The sequence below is a fragment of the Felis catus genome, chromosome A1 (assembly GCF_018350175.1).
Source record: "Felis catus isolate Fca126 chromosome A1, F.catus_Fca126_mat1.0, whole genome shotgun sequence".
Lineage (NCBI taxonomy): Eukaryota > Metazoa > Chordata > Mammalia > Carnivora > Felidae > Felis > Felis catus.
Window position 1 is genome coordinate 219,586,969 of NC_058368.1, and position 21,766 is coordinate 219,608,734.

The window sequence follows — 21,766 nt, forward strand, 5'->3', positions numbered from 1 at the left end:
TTATGTCTGTAAAAAATATAGTTCTTCAGGATCTTATGAACCCACACTAGGAATGTAAAATGTTGTGAAAGGTGGTTTGTTTTTAGGTCACGTTTTCCTGCAAAACACTAATCCTAGTTAATTGTGGAGACAATTTGTGGTTGCATAACCCATCTGTGGATTACGTGGAGTTTGCTGTATGTCCTTCTTGCTTGAAGAGGCCATAAAAATAATGATCAATTTTGTAGAGATGGTAAATATCCTCAGGCCAAAAGGGGATTTCAGTTTTCTACTTACTTTTGTAGGTTCTCATTTTCTGTCAACTTGGTGCTTGTCCTTTTTTAATACCTTCAAGTGTATATTTCTATCTCAATTTATGATCAACAAATATTGTTTTCCAGTTAAACTGAATTATCTAGCTTCATTGCCAGAAGCCTGTTTTAATGATTTTTAGTCAACTAAATTATTATTGTATTATCAATGATCACGTTTTCAAAATGATGGACAGTAGAAATAAGTTGATTTTTGTGTTTTTCTATGATCCCATTAATCTTTGATATCTCACTTAATTTCAGTCTGAAGAATTCCTGATCTCACTTTCCATTCCTCTGACTTGCAACAGCAAATCTCCAAGAAAATTTAGTTTATATTATGGAAAACACTTGTGACCAACACAGTGTTTGGGCATTAGGGTTGTGTTTCATGCTAGTGGAATAAAATTCTAGGCCTTTTCAGAGACAATGATTAAAATAAAAACGTACAGTTAGTTTATAAGTGTGAATTTATACATAAAAATTTGTGTAATCAGTTTTAATATTATGGTGTTTCTATGACATATTTTTATTCTGTTATAGCACAGGATTTTCTTTTAGGCTTTAAAAACTTTAAAAACACTAATATTATAAACTTAGAGAACTCTAAATTCATTTTGAAGGATACAGATATTTTATTTTTAAAACAAATATCAGGGGCGCCTGGGTGGCTCAGTTGGTTGAGTGTCCAACTTCAGCTTAGGTCATGATCTCACTGCTTGTGGGTTCAAGCCCCACGTTGGGCTCTGTGCTGACAGCTCAGAGCCTGGAGCCTGTTTCGGATTCTTTGTCCCGCTGTCTGTCTTCCCCTCCCTCGCTCATGCTCGGACTCTCTCTCTCTCTCCCTCTCTCAGGAATAAATAAAACATTAATATATATATATATATATATATATATATATATATATCAGTTAACAAGTTAAAAAAATAAATTCCTGTTATGTATATCTTTTTATCAAAGATATAATTGGATTTCTTATTTTAAAGGCAAGTAGTTCCTTTTCCCCTGGCTTTTTTGACACATTTACACATTATGAAATGAGTTATTTCATTTATTATAAGTTTTGAATACTTCATTATATTTAAAATTATGGTTCTATATCCATTAAAGAAACTGGGACTGAGGCGCCTGGGTGGCTCAGTTGATTGAGCTCCAACTTCAGCTCAGGTCATGATCGCACAGCTTGTGAGTTCAAGCCCCACATCCGGCTCAGTGCTGACAGCTGGGACCCTGGACCTTGCTTCTGATTCTGTGTCTTCCTCTCTGTCCCTCCCCCACTCATGCTCTTTCTCTCTCTCAAAAATGAGTAAACATTAATTTTTTTTTAAAAAAAGTAAAAGAAATTAGGACTTACTTTGAGACATGGCTCATTTAAGGCTTGGTCAGGGAAACATAAGATGAACCTGTAACATTTTGTGATGCCAGAAATTAAGGAAGCACTCAAAAAAAAAAAAAAAATAGTGCAGGCACCTGGCTGGCTCAGTCAGTAGAGCATGCAATGCTTGATCTCGGGGTCGTGAGTTCAAGGCCCATGTTGGGTGTAGAGATTACTTAAATAAGTAAAACATTTTTAAAAGGTGGCAGAGGCATGTTGAAAGTCATCATGAACAACCTAAAGGAGCACCCACTGACGAAACCTGTAAGAATTGGTTTAAAAGAATACCTAGGATATTATTGGATTATAATGCATACCATAAAATACGTGTCCTGCAGTCTATGCTGATAAAAATAGACAATAACAGAAATACATGGGGAGAAAGAGCAGCTTTTCCTTTGAGAAGAATTCCAAATAATAAATATGGAAATAATGAAGAAAATCGAAAATCACCACTAGAAAATCACAGTATTGGGGCGCTTGGGTGGCTCTGTCGGTTAAGGGTCTGACTCTTGATTTTAGCTCAGGTCATGATTTCATGGTTGTGAGATAGAGTCCCATCTTGGGCTCTGCACTGGGCGTGGAGCCTGCTTAAGTTTCTCTCTCCCTCTCCCTCTGCCCCTCCTCTGCTCTCTCTCTCTCTCTCAAAAGCAAACAAACAAATAAATAAATAAGAAAATCACAATAGTAAGTATTACAGGTAAGATCACTCATCAGTGTTAAAATTAGTGGGCAGATTTTTGAGGAGAAACAGAATATTTGCATAATCTTTAAGTGTATCTCCCAAAACATGCATTAATTGTTTTAAAAATTACTGACTAGTAATGGAGGAGACTGTTAGAAATACCTTCTTAACCAAGGGATCAAGACATATTGACATCACATGCCTCCTTTTATATGCTATGCTGAGAACAGATCACTTCTGTGTTCTGTTAACAAATATGCAAAACCTCAATGAAATCACGAAAAAATATAAGACAGACTGAGATTGGAAGACATTTTACGGAGTAACCAGTAGTTTTTTAAAGTGTCAAGGTCACAAAGACAAGGAAAGACTGACACTCACGGATTGGAGGGAGTAAGAAAACATGACCACTAAATGCAAAGTAGGATCTCTGCAAAGACTTTAATAGAAAAGCTGGTGAAATCCAAAGTCTGGAGTTAGTTAATAGTAAAGTGATTAAAATAGCATTTCTCAAAAACTAAACTTAATGTAAATGATGGTGAATTAAACATTAAAAATGAACTTGCTAAACATTATACGATTAGGTGTGGTGGATCTTGACTTTTAACCCACACTGTATAACCATTGGACTCTTATCTGGTGTTAGTATCAGGGTTATATTGTTCTTATAATGAGTTGGGAAAGAATCCTCATTTTTCCTTTCTCCAAAAGACTTTACATGAGAACAGAAAATAAAGAATTTTCTGTTTTGTGAATGTTCCTTAAAAATATTTGACCTGTTGGGGCACCTGGGTGGCTCAGTCAGTTGAGCATCTGACTCTTGATTTCAGCTTAGGTCACATGATATCATGATTTGTGAGATCAAGCCCCACGTCAGGTTCTATGCTGACAGTGTAGAGCCTGTGTGGGATTCTCTCTCTCCCTCTCTCTGTCCCTCTCACCCCCCTCTTTCAAAATAAATTAAAAACAATTAGAAAAATATTTTTAAAAAGAATAAAAAAAATATTTGAGCTGTTAGTATTTAGGAGGATAGATCATTTTAAATATTATATCATATATTAAATCATATTTTAAATCATATTTTATTTTCTCTTTAGTAGATTTTGTACATTTTTAATTATCTTTAGGAATTTACCTAAATATTTAATTTTATTGACATGTAAATGTTCATAATATTCTCTAAATTTCTAAATCACTACATTATCTGTAGTTGCATTTCTTTAAAATAATTCTTAATACTTTTTGCCCTATCTCCTCTTTTCATGAACCATTTTGCCTTATACATTTATTTTGTGTATCTTTTAAAACAACTAACTTTGGGCACTTTTATTCTCTTTTTTCTACACTAGTTTTCAATGATATTACTTCCTGTTTTTATCTTACTTATTACCTTATTTTTCTTTGATGGCTATTATGTCTTTCTTTTCTAAGTTCTTATGTTTAATGCTTAGCTCATTAATTTCATATTGTCTTTGTATTAAAACACACAGAGTTATAACTTACCTTCTCTAGGGACACCTGGGTGGCTCAGTCAGTTAAGTGTCCACCATTTGATTTTGGCTCAGGTCAAGATCTCATGATTCATAAGACTGAACCATGCCTGGCTCTGCCCTGAGTGTGGAGCCTCCTTGGGATTCTCGCTCTCCCTCTCTCTCTGCCCCTCCCCTGCACACACTCTCTCTCATTCAAAATAAATAAATAAACATAAAAAAAATTACCTTCTCTAAGTAGAATCATTTTCTCTGTACCATGTTTCAATTTCTTTTCACTGATTTTTCAATTATTTTTAGGTCTCTATATTTGTACCTTATTTGAACCATCAGTTATATAGGAATTATTTTCAATTTTCTTTTAAATTTTCAAGAATATGAGTATTTGGGAGTTTTCTTTTTTTGTATTAACTTTTGTCTTAATTATAGGATAGATAATTTAATTGATACAGATTTATTAAAATTTATTCAAACATGTCTAATAATTTAATTCTTGATCAATTGGGATTCAGTGCTTCATGCCAGCTTAAAAAAATCTGTATTCTCTAGATGGTGTGTGCAGGTTTCATATACATATCAATCAAATCATTCATATTATTTTTATTTATTTTGTAAAATATTCCATGTATTCCCTATTCTTGGTCTGGTTAACTGATCATTAATTGAAAACAGCATTAATGTGGCTACACTTCACATATACTCTAGATCTGAGAATAGATAATCATGATACCGAAGATTTTAACAGCCAGTGGCTTTTAAAGACATTATAAACTAAATGATGAAATTTAAAAAAAATATCCTAATGTCACTAATAAGTGCTTTCAGGAGAACAGTGATATTATTTTTGTGTTTTAGAAAAGCTGCCTCTGCTACAGTGTAATCAATCAACTTACTGGGATGCTGCTTCTATAAAATTTAATACTTTAAAGGAAGTTGTAGCAGTAAATAGATTAGAGTCAGTGATGCTCTGTGATAGAAAGATTGTGAAACAGATATTTTTCAAAAGAACAGTTAGAGGTTTCCAGGCAAAGAGTTGTGTGGAAAATCGAAGAAAAGCATACTGGAAAAGTCTAAACCTGAAAGAGACCAGTGCTGTGGAGAGTATTAATTAAGAGAAAGAATGACAAGACAGAGAAGCAAATTTATGGAGAGACAGCTTATGTATGTTTTATTTTAAGTTCAATGGGACCAATCAAAGAATTTTGAAGCTCTGAGTAATTATCAATAGGGTTATTGTTTTCATAAATAAAAGCTTGAAACACACACAAAAGAACATTCTTGTTTTCAAAAGGATAACATGCCTGCAGTGTATAATAGCATCTGAGATTTTATTGAATTTAGTCAAGTAAAGGAGCCTGTAGACAAGTTAGGAAGTTTCTCATTTATCTAATACCCAAATAAGTATATAGTGGCCACTGCATTCAAAGAAAGAGCGTGAGAAAATAGTGGTGGAAAAATACAAAGTCCCTGTTTCTCATTACCTCTTCATGGTACATAAAAATAAATAAGTAAATGATACAATGATTAGCTGTTGCAAGTATTATGAAGGATGATTGGGTGTAGTATTTCCGATAAGGCTGTTTTCAATAAGGTTGTTGGTGAAAGCTTCCGAGGAAGTCACAGTTGAGCAATCATCCGAAGGAAGTGAGTGAGGGCCATCCGAACACTCAGGGACAGGAAATTTGAGAAGAAACAGCAAAGGTAAAGAGTGTCAGAAGGACAGTAGCCAAGGAATGAGTTGAGAGTTGCTTTCAATAGTGTTACCAAAAATAGATGCAGAGAAAAATGCAAAAGAAAAATTAAAAACTACAAAATATAAAAAAAAAAGAACAGGCTGAAACTCACTGGGGAGTGGCAGAAGCTGAGTCCTGGGAAATGACTTCCCAAACGGAGCAGATGGAGGTCCCAGTGTTAGGGCTGCCGTAATAAGGCACCACAGATTGGGTGGCTTGAACAACAGAAATTTGTTTTCTCACAGATTTGGAAGCTGAAAGTCCAAGATTGAGGTTAAAGATCAGCAGGGTTGGTTTCTTCTGAGGCCTCTGCTTGGCTTCTAGATGGCTGTGTTCTCTGTGTCTTCACATGGTCTCTGCTCTGTGCCTGTGACCAGATCTCCTCTTTTGGAAGGACACCAGCCATATGGGATTAGAGCCCACCCTAATGATCCCATTTTGCCTTAATTACCTCTTTAAAGACCCTGTCTCCTAATACAGTCACATTCTATGGTACTGAATGGGGGGTTCAGGCTTCAATATATGAATTTTGAGGAGCACAGCCCCCAAACACTCACTGTAACACTGTAACAGTGCCATTTTCTCAGATTTGATAAATTGCATTGTGATTAGAAGAGAGTAGTGGGGGAAGAATTTTATGTGAAGGAGATAGCATGTGAAAAACGGAGAGAGAAAGATGTAGGACATTAACTTTTGACAAGAAAACTTTGTAAAGTCCAATTTGGTGCAAAATTCCATACAAGTGTCTAAAGGAAAAATACACTGGGAAAGAATATACTCAGGTAAGAGCATGACTGGCTGAGAGGCCTGGGCTTTATTATCTACATGAAGGAGAATTACTTAAGGTTTATGAGCGTGAAGGTGCTATAATCAGAAGAGGGCTTCAGGTCAATTAGTCTGTCAGCAATATATAATTTATGATCATAAATTTATGAGATTTATGTTTATGCACATACATCTCATCAGCAGTAGAAGTTGTTCCCACTGGAACCACATCTAGATGCACCAGAGGCTTAAATTCTTGTTTTGCTCTGGAATAGAGGGAATTTGTCAGAATTGAGTGTTTCACATTGACTGTGAAGGGCCACAGACTATTCTTTGTTTCTCCTGTCACAAATTTCTAGAAATGGGATTCCTCCCCACTAAAGCTGATTTCATGGAATTTTGTAATGTTCTGTCCTTCAGCTGAAAGAAACTAAGGTTAGTTAACAACTAAATAAAACCAAGGGGAAACAATTAAATATAAATATTCACTGTATATTCTGAGACTTGTTGTGATTTTATAAACACACACAGGTAGGTATCTGCACTCAAAGCTGATCTCTAGTTATCTGTGCAAATGCAAAAAAAGACAACGTGCTTATTTTTAAAACGGAGTTCTTAACATGATTAAAGGGTAGCACTCACTGTTTGTTATATGCATAGACACAAGCGCCTAAATTCCTCGTTTTCCATTCCTAGACCTTAATCCATACTATGTGTCTTCAACTTTTTAATCAGTTAACATATGGTGTAGAGTTTAAGACTTACAATAAAAAATCTCTTTCATATATATATATATATATATATACATATATACTTTTTTTTTCCAGACACCATCCACCTTCGAGTTCTTGAGTCCTCGCCAGTTGGCACAGCCATTGGAAGTGTAAAAGCAACTGATGCAGACACTGGGAAAAATGCAGAAGTAGAATACCGAATTATTGATGGTGACGGGACTGATATGTTTGACATCATAACTGAGAAGGACACACAGGAAGGCATTATAACAGTGAAAAAGGTGCCCATAATCAGTATAAATAAGCATCTTCCCATTTAGCAAATAAGGCTTCCGTTATGTGCCATCCACTCATGCGTTGTCCATGAAGACATGCCACTATCATGGCCAAATGTAATTTATATCATGCACAAACATGAGAGACAAGAGCCAAAGATCTCCTTGGGCGTTTTGACCAAATGCTTTTGTTGACTGAAACATGAAACCTGAGTTTTTACAAACTTTAAAAGGCAAATTAATATATGTTTGACTGTATTTTTGAGCCATGTTAATAAACCCCCCCCATAATAACATTGTTTTCTTTTAGTAAAAGCAGTTAATAGCTAATAATGGCAACATATCATCACAGTTGGAGGCATAGAAAGTAGCATGCCGTCTGTCCAGATGTATGAAGCAATAATTAGAGCTGCTAATAAAAAAGACACAGCATATTTTCAAAGATAATTTAATTGTTCACATTTTCCCTTCTGCTACATAAATTAAACTTTTCTGCTAACATATGCTCAGTGATTCAGTTTAAAGGTAACTAGGTTTTTCACTGTAGCGTCAGTATGATCATTATAAGAAAAAAATTAAGGCCCCGTGACAGATCCCAATGAAATGTCCTGAAACTCTATTTCATTAAGTAACCACTGAAGAACTGAGGAATCAAAACTATCCAGAGATTCTGTTGCAAAGGCCAAGGTACACAACGAAATGTTTTTAAATGGACAGTGACCAGGAAAGGAGGAAGCAGCTTCTTTGTTGTTTTTCATGACTGGCAAGTAATAATAATGCAAATAGAATTTACTGCTTATCAGATAAAAAGAGGAAGGTTGAAGGAATCTCAAACCACATTGTCTTTTTTCTGTTTACAAAACATACCTTTTGGAGGGGTAAGAAGGGAGGAGCTTGATTTCACACTTGTTACAGTTAAACTACATCAATATTTAAGTCAGTTTTTTTTTTGTTTATTCATAATATAACCTAATTACTAATTTGCTATCAGAATTTTTCTCTCTTCTCTTTACTCCAGGTTTTCCTGATCTTCAATGTTTCATACAACTATTGAAAATTTTGTATTAGTCTTCAAAATTACATAAAGTTTATTGTAGTATCATGAGCCCATTAAACTGAATGGAAATATCATGACATACATGTAAAAAGATAACTACATTTTTTGCTTGCAGACATTTAATAGTAATGCACACACATGCACACATGAACACAGACACAATCTACCAGCCATTTAAAACAAAAAATGTTTAATGTTTATTTATTTTTGAGAGAGACAGAGACAGAGCTTGAGTGGGGGAGGGGCAGAGAGAGGGAGACACAGAATCTGAAGCAAGCTCTAGGCTCTGAGCTGTCAGAGCCTGAGGCAGGGCTCGAACTCACGGACTGCGAGATCATGACCTGAGCTGAAGTTGGACGCCCAGCCGACTGAGCCACCAGGCGCCCCTCAGCCCATTTTTTGTAATGAGTCACCACATTATAACATAGGTTTTAATGTTCTTTTCAATATTTCCAATATTTAAAATCTAATTTTCCTATGTTCTGAAGTATTACACATTGAATGCATAAAAAGTAATAATCAAACCTTATCTGATATGTAAAGGTATATTATTATTTTTATTACTTTTATTTTTAATTATTTTTTTAACGTTTATTTATTTTTGAGACAGAGAGAGACAGAGCATGAACAGGGGAGGGGCAGAGAGAGAGGGAGACACAGAATCGGAAACAGGCTCCAGGCTCTGAGCCATCAGCCCAGAACCTGACGCGGGGCTCGAACTCAAGGACCGCGAGATCGTGACCTGAGCTGAAGTCGGACGCCCAACCGACTGAGCCACCCAGGCGCCCCTATTTTTATTACTTTTAATTATTTTCAGTTAATAAACAACTTGACAAAATTCAACCAGGCTTTCACAATCACACTGTAACTTGAAAGGAACATATAATCCAATTTCCCTCATTCTAATTTGATGATTTACTTACACAGCCACTTGACTACGAAAGCCGAAGACTTTACACTCTGAAGGTTGAAGCAGAAAATACCCATGTGGATCCACGTTTTTATTACCTGGGACCATTTAAAGACACAACGATTGTGAAAATCTCCGTAGAAGATGTGGATGAACCTCCTGTTTTTAGCAGATCCTCCTACCTGTTTGAAGTTCATGAGGATATCGAAGTGGGCACGATCATTGGTACTGTAATGGCAAGGGACCCAGATTCCGCTTCTAGCCCCATTAGGTAATTATGCCCATGTTGCCGATGAAAGAAAGGGAATTGAAATAAATGTAGAGAGTAAGAAATTCTATTGAAAGCATTTAATGCATTGAAATATATGAGTCTGTCTGTAAGTTGTACATCAATCTGAGGAGCACAAGTGTTTAAAGGAAATTGTCTCTGAATGTTTTGGGGCATGGCGTGCACAGCTTTATAATTTTCTCCACTTCAAATCATGCCTTTTAGCCTAAAACCTAGCTTGTATCATCTGCCTGTATCTTTTAAGGTATTTGTTCTTCTGATTCCAGTACAGATAAAGGACACTGTGTCAGCTGTGCTATTACAATGTAACTGAATCACTTTGTGCTTTCAGTTATTAAATGATATGAGAAGTTGAGAGTTGTAACAGTTAAAAAGAATATGATTCCAACAATGTTACAGTTCAGTGAAAATACATTTTAGAGACTCCCATGTACTCCTACCATCAAAGAAGGGAAGGTTTTTGTTTGTTTTTGTTTTGGCTGTTTCAAAAAGTATTTGTAAAGAAAATAGAGCATTCCAGAAAGATCAGAGTAATTTAATTTCACTTTTTATTTTTGCTTTGCTTTCTATGGCAGCCCAAAAACACATGAAATATGATAAACACGTACAAATGAGAAAGACTCAAAGTTGTTATTGATTTTGTTCTATCATTTTAAAAAGAAATACGGATATCTATATATAATATTTACCGACAAAATGGCCATTTTAAACCATTAGTATATCATGTGTTTTGTATTTCACTCTTTTCCCTAATTCTCAACAGGTTAATTGTGCCTCCCCCTTGCTCCACATGGACTAGTCAAGTAAGAGTTTAAATGATGATTACACAATTTCCAAGCACACTCTTCTTTGATTCCAAAGTATACAACAGCAGAATAGGAAAAAATCTTGTATGCCATGTGCCTCTAACTCAACTCAAACTTAAAACTGCTACAGGTTCTGCCATACCTTCAAGTGAAGACATATTATATATAACATATATAGTAAGGAACTTGAAATAATATATTATATATATATAATAAGTCTTCATATATATAACATATATAATATGTGTATATTTATACATATATATATATTAGTGCTTGATTTACATAACTTTATCTAAATATTTTTGTTTTACTTTTATGTTTTTTTTTTAATTCTAGTGTAGCTAAAATACAGTGTTACATTAGTTTCAGGTGTACAATATAGTGAGTCAACACTTCCATACCTTACTCAGTTCTCATCAAGATAAGTGTACTCTCAATCCCTTTCACCTATTTCACCCATCACCAACTCCCCCCACCAACTCCCCTCTGGTGACCATCTGTTCTCTAGTTTTTTGGTTTTTCTCTCTCTCTTTCCTTTTTTTCCCCTTTGTTCATTTCTTTTGTCTCTTAAATTCCACATATGAGTGAAATCATATGGTATGTGTTTTTCTCTGACTGACTTACTTCACTTAACATTATACTCTCTAGATCCATCCATGTGGTTTCAAATTACCAAAATATTTTCTTCCGTTCACATACAGCATCACAAATCACATACATGGCAATCATGTACAGCTCTCATCTGCCAGCATGAATTCCCCATAATTGCCTCTTCCCCAATCCATTTGTCTTCATTGAAATGGATCCATTCTTGGATATTTTTAACTTTGAAGGCTTTATATAGCCAATATACATACTTAATTTTACCTATTAAATACTGTCCAAGCATTTTCTTGGCCTAGCTCTTCATTGACTTTAACAGCCTGTGTTCTGTGTTCCTGGTTTCAAAGTGGCCTTTTTCAAAAGAAATCTATTATCTAAGGAGAATTCAATTTAAATCCAGGGGTGTTAAGTGGCAATGTAAAATATTATCCAGACAATGAAATAGATTTTGCATCCTCTTATAGATTGATGGTTATCATATGTCAAAATATGTCCGTGGATTTTTGAAACAAAAGTAAAATATGTAATCAGAATGCAAGTCTGAGAAACGACTCCATTTATGTGTATCATTGCAATACAATTAATGACGTTATTGCTTATTAATGACAAAGTCTATGGCATAAAGGTTGTTGTATAATTGAATCAATGCTAACTTGATATAGAAAATTCAACTTAATATTTTGAGATATTAATCTTGATGGACCATGTAGTTTAAAAATATATATGTGTAATCAGAAATATAATAGTTTTACTAATGCAATGTACTTATGGAATAGATAGGACTGGGGACATTTTAAATTGTTTATGTCATATAGTGTAGATGTTAATATAATAATCAAAGGGCTTTACTTAAATGTTTGTTCTGGAAATGATTTTAAAAAATAAAATGAAAATTAGCACACAGAATTTGCCAATAGAGAATCAGAAAATATAATTATGTCATGTTTGAAAAAGAACCAGGATCTCTCTGTATCTTTAACATAATCTTACATACTTCCTAAATTTTTAATTCTTTTTAAAACCAAATTATAAGAAGATGAAACACACATAAAATTATATGACATGGACAATACTGCTTAATTTTGATCTACATATTGCAACTTCACGGCATATTTCTATAGAAATAAGAAAACTTATTTGCCAGAACGTCAAAGAAGTCAGTTGTTCTTTTTCTCATTTAACAAATACTTGTGGATCCCCGTGTCAGATATGAACATATTTCTCAAGGAGTTCTCAGTCTGTTAGGGAGGAAGATTCAGTAAGAGAAATAATATTCATTGAGTGCCTACTCTGTCAAGAATGATGCTTGATTTTGTCGTCTTTGATTTCCTGTTTGAGATGTAACTCACATGCTGATGTTGCTGGGAATTCCAAATACAACGTGGTAAGTGGCAGAGATGGGTAGTACAGGCGCTTTTGTGTGTAAGGTATGTTGAGTCTTTTAGAGTAAAAGAACTTTGTCAACTTGAGACAGAATTCATGATTTTTCCAGATACAGAGATTCAGTGTTTTACAAACTAATGTGTGACTGGGAAGACATGTTGTTTGCATGCAAAACTGAATTCACATTTTGATAATAGAGAGGGCTAGAGCTTATTGAGGAGATTTGTTAATTACTCTCCTGTTCCATTTAGAACTGATTTAAAATAAAAATCTAAAATAAGCAATCCTCAAAAGTAAAATCACATTAGCTGTATTGACAAGATATGTCATTCCTCTAATGCAGTTTATTCAAAACCCAGCATAAGGATTATAAATTTAAATGGATTTTTGGAAATATTATACAAGTTTGGAACATCAAAAGAGAAAAGAGTTTTATGGCACTTCAAAAATCATTTTGTATTGTCACTCACAAAACACCATTTAAAAATAATGTTTTATAAAAATACTAAAATAAATGACAGCTGTGGCTTAAGAAAAGATATGCCAAAACTGAATGTTACTTTAGGACTTGTTACCTTTATTTTGCTTTGTTTTTTTAACACGGAGTATTAAATATAACTTGAGGATGATGCTGGCTAACTCAGGCACTATAAAGCATGTGTAAGCCACTAGCATTGTGAACTGGCAGGAACCAATGAGGGGTATAGCTAGCTTAAATCTTGCCTGACAATCCCCCAAATAATGGGATTTATGCCAACTATATCAACCTGATTGATCAACCTGGCAGTAGGCTTTAGAATGACTCCCAACACGATGCCTTTAATCAATTTGCAGCATAGTTGGTTTTTTATACATATACTAAGACTTTATTTGGTACAAATGTGTGAAAACTCCTTTCCCAAAATTTTCTGTTTTTTTAAACACCTCTTGTCAAAATATATGCATTTTTTAATGATACATGTGGTTAACAAGCTGAAGCTTCATGGGTATCATACCATGAAGTTACTGAATATCATCCTAAAATGGTAACCTATTATTTTTAAATTTTTTTTAATGTTTATTTATTTTTGAGAGGGAAAGAGACAGAGCATGAGTGGGGGAGGGGCAAAGAAAGAGGGAGACACAGAATCCAAAGCAGGCTCCAGGCTCTGAGCTGTCAGCAAAGAGCCTGATACAGGGCTCGAACCCATAAACCGCAAGATCATGACCTGAGCTGAAGTCAGATGCTTAACCAACTGAGCCACCCAGGGGTTACGATAACCTACTCTTCTAATGAAAATAATATTGTCTCCAATTTCATCACTAAGAAAAAAACTATGCTTCTGGGAGTGTTTTTTCTTTCTTTCTTTCTTTCTTTCTTTCTTTCTTTCTTTCTTTCTTTCTTTCTTTTTTCTTTCTTTTTCTTTTCTTTCTTTTCTTTCTTTCTTTCTTTCTTTCTTTCTTTCTTTCTTTCTTTCTTTCTTTCTTTCTTTCTTTCTTTCTTTCTTTCTGTTTTTGCATTAGATCCTTATTGTAATTCCCTAACAAAATTTGCAGCTTCTGGCTAAAGTCAGCTGGTATTGTAACCACCTGTAATCCCAACTATCTTGTAGGAAAAGTACTTCACGTTCAGTTGAATATGGCAATAGGTAGTGATTTAATAACACAAATATTCAGAAGACCAGCGTTTGAATGTGGAACAAAGTGGCAGCTCCTGCCTCCAGAAGAAGAGGGAGGTGGAGATGGGGTCGTGTGTGTGTGTGTGTGTGTGTGTGTGTGCACCAATGCACACAAGTGTATGTGAGATAAATCAATGAAACAGTCTTCGTTCTACATCAGTACTATGGACTTGTATGAACTTATCATATGTTACTGTGTGTTCGCATTACAACATTTTCTCCTACAAACCAATAATACTGCCATGTATTTTTCTTTGCTTTTTTTTGTTCAGATTTTCCTTGGATCGCCATACTGACCTTGACAGGATCTTTAACATACATTCTGGAAATGGATCCCTTTATACTTCAAAGCCACTTGACCGTGAACTATCTCAATGGCACAATCTAACTGTTATAGCTGCTGAAATCAGTAAGATGACACTTTTGTATATAATATTTAACATATAGTTTTAGGTTTTATTTTATTTTAAAAATAATTCCTTCTGGGGCTGGGTGGCTCAGTTGGTTAAGTGTCCAACTTCAGCTCAGGTCATGATCTCACAGTTTGTGGGTTTGAGCCCCACATCCAGCTCTGTGCTGACGGCTTGGAGCCTGGAGCCTGCTTCAGATTCTGTGTCTCCCTCTCTCTCTGCCCCTCCCCCACTAATTCTCTCTCTCAAAAATAAATAAACATCAAAAAAAAATAATTCCCTCATTATATGCATGAATTGTAATTTTAGTCTAAGTTTTTAAAAGGCTTCTTAACACCTTTAATTCTTTTCAATAATTTATATATAACTGAGGCATCACTACAGGTATCCCAAATCAACATTTAATATTGACTAATAAAAATTATCTAGAATTGGACACCAAAGATATCCTCTTTGGGGGAGAAATAAATGCATTAAATTTATTGCATGGACACTGTAAATTAAAATCAATGCTAAACATTGGGTGTGTACCATTTAAAAATTTTTTTTCAATGTTTAGTTATTTTTGAGACAGAGAGAGAAAGAGAGAGCATGAGCAGGGGAGGGGCAGAGAGAGAGGGAGGCACAGAATCCGAAGTAGGCTCCAGGCTCTGAGCCGTCAGCACAGAGCCTGAAATGGATCTTGAACCCATGAATCCTGAGATCATGACTTGAGCCAAAGTCGGAAGCTTAACCAACTTAGCCACCCAGGCACCCCAGGTGTGTTTAATTTAACAACATGCATGTAGGCAGGTATTATTATTACTTCCTTCTTACAGATGAGGAGACCAAGATATTGATAATAATAGCTAACATTAAGCACTCTGTGCCAGGTATTATTCTAAGAATTTTATATTAATTTTCTCCTACTCATATTTTTATTGACTTTATATATCAGAGAAGGAACTAAGGCTTCAAGGGTTTTGGAAACTTGCCAAAGTCCTAATACCAGAAGTAGTAAAACTAAGATTTAAAACTAGTCATTCTGTTTCTAGATCCAGTATTTAATTCTATACCTAATTTACAAAATTTCATCCCAGTAATAACAGGGAGAGCCAGGATTCAAAATCATATCTGTATCTAATTGCAAAGGTTCTTGCCCATCCAAATGACTTGCTACATAATTTTCAGAGCCCATTATAAAATAAAAGTGTCAGACCTGTTGTTAAAAATGATTAAGATGTTTAACATGGCAACAACAGAGGCTTAAAATAAGTGTGGGGCCCTTCTTAGAGTAAGGCCCTGTACAATTGCCTATGAAGCCAGCTTTGTCCACTCAAGCAAACTTATTCGTGGTTTCTAATTCCTGTCATGTGATTTACATGGATAAAGCAACTCTTTAACTGTTTTAAAAAGAAGCATTAATTAGTTACTGAATGATGGGGAAAAACTAAGCCTATAAATTCCAAATCTGAAATACCAGGCTGAATCCACAAACACATATCAAAGTGAAGTTATTTGAAGCCACCATTCCAGGATTTGGAAGGCAGAGCCTTGGGGCCAAATTGGCAAAAGTCTCAGAAGGACGGAACTAGGCTGGACAGATCATTAACAATGAATTCAATCAAGATAAAATAGTAGATTTAGCTTTGTCCTTAAATCTGGCTCTGAAATACAGATTAACTCCACCATCCAAATGACCCAGTTTTTCTGTATTGTGATATAAATGTCTGTGCCTTTTAAGGCTAACTGAAGATTTTTTTTTTTGAGTTTTTATGTTCAGGAAAGCATTTACTTCCATTACCTATCTCCATATTACCATGTTGCCATGTGTCTGACAGGGTCCAATCTGATCATTCCAGAATCATGATTGTGCTCTCTCCTTGACTCAAGATCCTAATTCAAGCCTAACGAGTTAGGAATTGCATTTTCCATTTCAGATACTTTGAGAAATTTAACTTCTAAAGCTAGTTGAAATAATTACGATTCTGTAAAAAGCAAAGCCAATTATGTTCTTCTTTTTAAGAACTAAGCCTATTTTTTGCCCTTAAGTGAAATCAATTTATGGAGTAGCTGCTGGAAATGCCTACCTGCCAAGCCACAAGCAGTCAGGGGCCCATTATGCTGTTCTGGCTATTAAAGGAATAAGGGAGAGAGGGAAACAGCGTATATAGGAAATTGTTTTTCCTAGATTTTAAGCACTGGGTTTGTGGTAAGTGTGCATTACACCAAGCCCTAAGCAGGACAGAATGATGTTTAAATGGACTTCTTACCAATGCGATTTCAGGCCCTGCCTCTAACAGTTTAATTCTACATTCCACAGCAGTGTAGCACATCATATGGCAAGCACTGCTCCAGGTAATTATTTAGTGCGTTATACCGTGAAAAAACTTCCCTTTTTCTTCTTCAAGAAACATTTTTAAACGCCATTTGGAGAATAAAAACCCTAAAATTAAGGTCACACTTGGATTGTAGAAACCTGTTGTAGACACTAATGAGTTCCTCTGCCCACATCTGAAAATTTGGCTATAATCATCGCGATACATTCTGAGAACAGGAGAGCGAAGTTCATGACCAAAGAACTCCATTTTCTATGCATGGTTCCTTGACAGTAGAAATTCTTGCCCTAAGCAGGTAGAAAAGATACATCTTTCTAAAGCCTCGGATTTCTAGATAACAATCTAAGCTTTCCTTTTCTTGGGTACGGAAAAGCCTGTTGAATACATAGGAATGCTCTCACATTTTAAGATCCTTTATTGCTGATACATTGTTGCTACAGTGGAGTGCGCCTGGATGACTCAGAGAGAGACCCAGGTGGTAAACATATGCCAGCTACCATTCTGTATGATGACTCTTGGAATGCTTTATGTTTTTATTTGTACATAAGCTGCAACATCTATCTGTAAAAAGATTAGTGTAAGCACTGTTGTTTGAATAGGTGACTCTGGGCCTGATGCTTTATAAGCACATTTATCCCTGTGGATTTAGCTTTTGATTTGAAGAGACTGGAATTGTTTGTAAAGAAGCTGGAGAATCTTCATATGGTGTCAGGCAAAGGACTAACAATGCAGTTGTTTAGATCTGATTCTTTTCTGTCTCTCTTGGCTTCTGCAGCATAGTTAGAAAGTGAATTGCTATCAGCAAGTTATTTTTATGTCAGGACTCTATATTGAAAGAAAATATTTTGCTTATGTCTACTATTTAAGTATATGAAAAAGAACATACTAGAAAATATGGAAGAATCATCCCTTCCCACTACTCCCCATAGCAACAAATAACTCTAGGTAGATTGAGGATTATTTGCAGGTGAACACTTTGTAGGTGAACTCTGGCTATTTGCAAATTGTTTAGGACTAAGGGAGGTAGAAAAGAGTGGAATGGACTGTTCTTTTTTATCTCCTCTCTCCACTTCTCCCCGCACATGGTCCTCTTCAGACCTGTACGAACTGTAGGAAACCAGTTAACACATTTTTATTGTGTGAGTGCTTTGTGTGGAGTAACATAGCATAAGCTCTCAAGGAATGTAAGAAAATGAAAAAGGTATGATGCTGATAATAAAGATGATCTTAATAATAATAATCAACATGTATTGAGCAATTAACCAACAAAGTAATTCTTTTCTTTTTTTTTGGATAGTTTTCATGCATTAACTCCATAGATTAGAAGTTCTATTTTGATTTATACTGAGTAAATTGAGGCATTAAAGAGATGGAGTAAATTGGCCAAAGTCACACAGTGAGTAAGTGGTGAATCTGGGAATCAAAGCAGCTGTGTTCCCAGGGTCTGAACTCTATAACCACCTGACACACAAGAAGTGAACAATAGGTAGCAATACATTAGTAAATATGAGATCAGAACCTGAGAATGGAATATATATGGTTTAAAAAGTGTAAGACTGGAAAAGAGTGTTAAAGAGAGGATGCCTTTTAAATTTCCCTCGAGAAAAGGAAGGCAGATAAACACACTTCAAATAGATTTAGAACTCTGTTTGCTTCCTTCATATGACTTTAACCTTGTAAACGTTCCTGCTGAGTAATCAGTTCTTAAGCATTATTTTTAAAAGTGCTGATTTCATTATTTTAGTAACATCATAATTACATGGAGAGAAAGGGGAAGAAATAAATTCTTTTGAATAGTAACATACACCCTATCTGGGTATGACAATAATTTTTACTCTTGTATTTGAAAATCATTGAGATAAATAGAAAGTCAGATAAATTTCACAAAAGTAAATAATACTATCCATAAACCCTGTGGATAAAGGCCATTTAATAACATTGCTATTGTCCCTCACCTCATATGTTATTTTTTGTTTTGCTTTGCTTTTATTTGTTATTTATTATTCTTATTATCATTACTATTAGTTTTAAATTTACATCAAAGTTAATTAACATATAGTGTAATAATGATTTCAGAATAGAATTTAGCGATGCATCACTTACATGTAACACCAGTACTCATCCCAACAAGTATCCTCCTTAATGCACATCACCCATTTAGCCCATCCCCCCACCCAACACCCCACCATCAACCCTCAGTTTGTTCTCTGTATTTAAGAGTCTCTTACGGTTTGTCTTTCTGTTTTTATAGTATTTTGCTTCTCTTCCCTTATTTCATCTGGTTTGTATCTTAAATTCCACATATGAGTAAAGTCATATGATATTTGTCTTTCTCTGACTTATTTTGTTAAGCATAATACACTCTAGTTTCATTCACATCTTTACAAATGGTAACATTCCATTCTTTTTGATGGGTGAGTAATATTCCATTGTTTACATATACCATCTCTTTATTCATTCATCAGTCGATTGACATTTGGGAGTTTTTCATACTTTGGCTATTGTCGATATTGCTGCTATAAACATTGGGCTGCATGTGCCCCTTCGAAACAGCACACCTGTATCCCTTGGATAGATGCCTAGTAGTGCAATTGCTGAGTCGCAGGGTAGTTCTATTTTTGGTTTTTTGAGGAACCTCCATACTGTTTTCCAGAGTGGCTGCACCAGCTTGCATTCCCACCAGCAGTGCAAAAGAGATCCTCTTTCTCCGCATCCTTGCCAACATTGGTTGTTGCCTGAGTTGTTAATGTTAGCCATTCTGACAGGTGTGAGGTGGTATCTCATTGTGGTTGTGGTTTGTATTTCACTGATGATCAGTGATGTTGAGCATTTTTTTCATGTGTCTGTTAGCCATCTGGATTTTTTTTTCTTTGGAAAAGTGTCTATTCATGTCTTTTACCCATTTCTTCACTGGATTATTTGTTTTTGGGTTTTTGAGTTTTATAAGTTCTTTAAAGATTTTGGACACTAACCCTCTATTTGGTATGTCATTTGCAAATATCTTCTCCCATCCTGTCAGTTGCCTTTTAGTTTTGCTGATTGTTCCATTTGGTATGCAGAAGTTTTTTTTATCTTGATGAGGTCCAATAGTTCATTTTTGCTTTTGTTTCCTTTGCCTCTGAAGATATCCAATAAGAAGTTCCTGCAGTCAAGGTCAAAAAGGTTGTTGCCTGTTTTCTCCTTTAGGATGTTAATGGCTTCCTGTCTTATGTTTAGGTCTTTCATCCATTTTGAGTTTATTTCTGTGTATGGTTAAAGAAATTGGTCCAGGTTCATTTTTCTACATGTTTCCATTCAGTTTTCCCAACACCATTTGCTGAAGAGACAGTCTTTTTTCCATTGGATATTCTTTCATTAATTGGCCATATATTTGTGGGTCCATTTCTGGGTTCTCTATTATGTTCCATTGATTGATGTATCTGTTTTTGTGCCAGTACCCTATTGTCTGGATGAATATTGCTTTGTAATATAGCTTGAATTCCAGAATTGTGATGCCTCCAGCTTTGTTTTTAGTTTTTTGTTGTTTTTTTTTTTGTTTTTGTTTTTGTTTTTTGTTTGTGTGTGTGTTTGATTTTTTTTGCATTATTTTGGCTATTCAGGGTCTTTTCTGGTGCCATACAAATTTTAAGATTGTTCTAGCTCTTTGAAGAATGTTGGTGTTATTTTGATAGGAATTTCATTGAATATGTAGTTTGCTTTTGGCAGTATTGGCATTTTAACAATATTTGTTCTTCCAATCCATGAGCATGGAATGTTTTTCCATTTTTTTGTGTGTCTTCTTCAATCTCTTTCATAAACTTTCTATAATTTTCAGTATAGTGTCAGTGTATAGATTTTTCACCTCTTGGTTAGTTTTATTCCTAGGTATTTTATGGTTTTGGGTGTAATTGTAAATGGGATCGATTCTTTGATTTCTCTTTCTGCTGCTATATTGTTGGTGAATAGAAATTCAACTGATTTCTATATGTTGATTTTATAGCCTGTGACTTTGCTGAATTCATGGATCAGTTCTAGCAGTTTTTTTGGTAGAGTCTTTTGAGTTTTTCACATAGAGTATCATGTCATCTGCAAAGAGTGAAAATTTGACTTCTTTCTTGCCAGTTTGGATGCCTTTTATTTCTTTGTGTTGTCTGATTGCTGAGGTGAGGACTTCCAACAGTATATTGAATAACAGAGGTGAGAGTGGATATCCTTGTTGTGTTCCTGGACTTATGGGGAGAGCTCTCAGTTTTTCCCCATTGAGGATGATATTAGCAGTGGGTTTTTTGTATATGGCTTTTGTGATATTGAGTTGTGATCTTTCTATCCCTACTTTCTTGATGATTTTTATCAAAAAGAGATGTTGTATTTTTTCAAATGCTTTCTCTGCATCTGTTGATAAGATCATGTGGTTCTTATACTTTCTTTTATTAATGTGATGTATGACATTGGTTGATTTGCAGATATTGAACCAGCCCTGCATCCCAGGAATAAATCCCACTTGATCGTGGTAAATAATCCTTTTAATGTATTGTTGGATCCAGTTTGCTAGTATCTTGTTGTTTTGCATCCATGTTAATAAAAGAAATTGGCCTGTAGTTCTTTTCAGTGGGGTCTTTGTCTGGTTTTGTTATCAAGGTAATACTGGCCTCATAGAATTTTTTGGAAGTTTCTTTCCCTTTCTATTTTTTGGAACAGCTTCAAAAAATAGGTGTTAAGTCTTTTTTAAATGTTTGGTAGAATTCCCCTGGAGAGCTATCGAGCCTGGGACTCTTGATTCTGGGAGATTTTTGATTATTGATTCAATTTCTTTACTGGTTATAGGTCTGTTCAAATTTTCTATTTCTTCCTATTTCAGTTTTGGTAGTTTGTATGTTTTTAGGAATTTGTCCATTTCTTCTAGATTGCCCAATTAGTTCTCATATAATTGCTCATAATATTCTTTTATTATTGTTTGTATTTCTGCAGTGTTGGTTGTGATCTCTCCTCTTTCATTAATGATT

General features: G+C 35.0%; 1 protein-coding gene across 2 annotated transcripts in view; it reads left to right on the forward strand.

Annotated features, from left to right (window-relative positions):
* Nucleotides 1-21,766, forward strand: part of CDH10 (cadherin 10) — a 195,577-nt gene that overhangs the window by 153,108 nt on the left and 20,703 nt on the right. For both annotated transcript variants that reach the window (XM_045038516.1, XM_011286675.4), the window contains exons 6-8: nucleotides 7,166-7,353; nucleotides 9,332-9,585; nucleotides 14,329-14,465. In XM_045038516.1, coding sequence (XP_044894451.1) covers nucleotides 7,166-7,353; nucleotides 9,332-9,585; nucleotides 14,329-14,465 — 579 coding nt within the window. The remainder of the gene's footprint in view (nucleotides 1-7,165; nucleotides 7,354-9,331; nucleotides 9,586-14,328; nucleotides 14,466-21,766) is intronic.